Source organism: Agelaius tricolor, unplaced genomic scaffold, assembly GCF_023055355.1.
Source record: "Agelaius tricolor isolate 1412-34295 unplaced genomic scaffold, bAgeTri1.0.p SCAF_12, whole genome shotgun sequence".
Taxonomy (NCBI): Eukaryota; Metazoa; Chordata; class Aves; order Passeriformes; family Icteridae; genus Agelaius; species Agelaius tricolor.
The window spans coordinates 2,066,721-2,069,308 of record NW_027269272.1 but is presented as its reverse complement, the minus strand read 5'-3'; the positions used below and the strand labels follow the sequence as shown (position 1 = coordinate 2,069,308).

The 2,588-nt window shown below is 44.5% G+C and overlaps 1 protein-coding gene across 1 annotated transcript; it reads right to left on the bottom strand.

Moving 5' to 3' along the window:
• Positions 1–793: 793 nt before the first annotated feature.
• On the bottom strand, positions 794–1,852 carry GPR148 (G protein-coupled receptor 148). The gene has a single exon (XM_071437023.1). It carries the CDS (start codon positions 1,850–1,852, stop codon positions 794–796), a length of 1,059 nt encoding a protein of 352 aa, XP_071293124.1.
• Positions 1,853–2,588: the final 736 nt, after the last annotated feature.

The window sequence follows — 2,588 nt, the reverse complement described above, 5'->3', positions numbered from 1 at the left end:
GCTTGGGCTGCCCCGCTGGGCTCCGCGGGCGCAGCAGCTCCGCACCCGGCAGGGAGGGAATGGCACCCGCTGCCCCTGCCCTCCCTCCCCCAGCAGCACTTCCATCACTCTGTGATGCCTGGCAGTGCCATGTGCTGGGCTGTCCAGTAGACACTGATCTAAGGTGGCTTCCCATCAGGAGGAGATTTTATCAAAGCACCAGTGTTTTGCAGATTGTCACATGGAATCCATAAGGCAGCGAATACACCAGCACACTGCACAAGTTGAGCAATGGTGTTACACTTGAGTGCAGCAGTTTCCAGAGGCACCTCTCTGTGCAAGTTCTCAAGAACAGGACTTAGGATGCCAAGCCTGCAAGAATGTACTGTGTTAAAGAAATGGTTGTTGTTTTTACAGCACATTAGCTTAAGGATCCTCTGCTGTAGGTGATGCTGTCACAAGACCTGTGGTTACTCCTTTGCTTTGCATTATCTATTTTTAATTTTCTTTTCTCCAGAAAGGCATCTGGAACAGGTGGGTGAAAATGACCTTAATTCAATATCTCTTCCAGAAGGTCCTGCTTTCACATCAGAACAAAGCTTGGAACTTCATCCAGGGTAGCATTCACTATATTCTCAGCTGTGTCGTGATGAAAGATGTGTGGCCTTTTGGCACAAAGGAGGCAGTGATGAACCCATGTTTTCTTACTATGGATTGATCACCTCTCCACTTCAGAAGCTGGGTGATTTCCATCAGTCTTGCCCTATAACAAGGTGAGGACAGCTCCTGTGCTGTGACTGTGCTCTGTGCTGCCTCAGGAGGGTGGTGGGGCAGGTGACACTGGGTGAAGCTGCTTCCTCCTGACAATGGATTTGAGAGAGGCTGAGATCTCTCTGTATCGAAGCCCATACAGAAAAGGGAACAGAACTTTAGGAAGAATCATGAGGACATTGCAGACTGTCAGGGAGACCAAGATTCCTGTCTGTGGTCTGATGAAAACATTAATGCACAAGAATGATTCTACAAAAAGGGCCAAGAGTGGAAAGAAGTAAAAAAATAAGACAGTGTTGTGCATTACAAAAGTTACACTTGCTCTGGAGCAGATGCTCCCCCATATACCCGAGTGTTTGGTTTTAAAATACAGAATAGCATAGCAACAAAATATTACAGACAGGCAGAGAATGATAACTGTGGTAGAAAGCCAGAAACAGAGCTTCACAGCATCAGTCCTGTTCAGAGTTAATATTAGTATCACTGGAACTGAGCACATTTCCAGGACACAGGGCACAAAGCTGTGGGTAGACCATAGCACCAAGAAGAAAATCCCAGGGAAAGCAGCAGAACACATCCACAGTAATACAAGGACTTTTTTCGTTCGTGAGGGAGGCAGAATAGCAATGTAGCGCAGAGGAAACAAAACAGCAATGTACGTGTCCAAGACTATTGCAACAGCTGTGAACAGGCCCCCACAGTAAGCCACTGCCAGCAAAAATAAGAGGAGGACACAAACTTCCTTTGGGAGGTGTAGACATGCTGCATTGAGAGCAGCTGACAGGGTGTAGAAGAACAGGTAGATCAGATCAGAAAGCAGAGCGTTTCCCAGCAGCATGTACCTCGTTTCCTGGCGGATTTTAAACCGAGAGAAAATCACAAATAAGATGGTTGGGATGATGAGGACACCTGCCACGAGACAGACAACTGGAGAGATTAAGAACATCTTCGTGTTTGTGCCTGATGGGGTGAGAGACCATTCCTCCAGCAAAAGTAGCAAAGTTGTGTCATCCAAATTTGAGGAACTGTTGAACTCTGTCTCCCTGAGGCGGAATGCAGATCTATTCGCTCTCCTCACTGAGGCACAGCCAGGGAAGTTCATTTCCTTAGGATTTGGGGAGGATTGTCTGACTTGGAGAAAGCAAGATCTTCTATGCTGAGTCCTTAGAAAGGCAAAGGAAGCAGAGGATGCAAAAAGCCCATGGAAGCAAAGTGATTTCTGTAGCCAATTCTACCAGCTCTCCTCAAGGACAGAAAGTTCAAACTTGCAAGTGAATTCTGTGGAGCCAAAAGATGGTTTTGCCTAAAAAGGAGATTTTAATTTCTTTCTGCAAAATCTAATTAGAAAAGAGAATGCATCTCTGGGTGGCTTAAAAAAGACCAAATCCCTCAGCTAGCTCTTTGAACAGAAGTGAATGTGTCGATCAGTTTCAGTAATTGGAGTTTTTCTCATCATATTATCAGTCCAATGAGGCAGATGAAATATTAGCCTGATCAAACAAATACACGATGATACAGATCAACATTCCACGTGTACTGATGTAGAAGAGTCATAAATGTGATTGGTTGGTTTTGCACCAATTTGTATGCAACAACACAATTGATTTGAAATGATCAATAAAAAAGGCTCTCAATCCTGTTGTAAAACTGTAGCACAATCACTCTAGTGAATGAAATTATCTTATTTGCAGATGAAAACCATTTTTGGTTCAGTGAATCAATTCATGTTATTTGTGAATGATAAACCTTCCCCTGCCTTTTTTCATGTGTGATATACAAATACTGAATTCTCATCTGTTGCAGCCTTCCACTCAATCTGTGCATTGTCTGGGATGAGT

Bases quoted from the DNA above. Each gene is read 5' to 3' on its own strand.
- GPR148 (XM_071437023.1), bottom strand. From the start codon at position 1,852: ATGAACTTCCCTGGCTGTGCCTCAGTGAGGAGAGCGAATAGATCTGCA.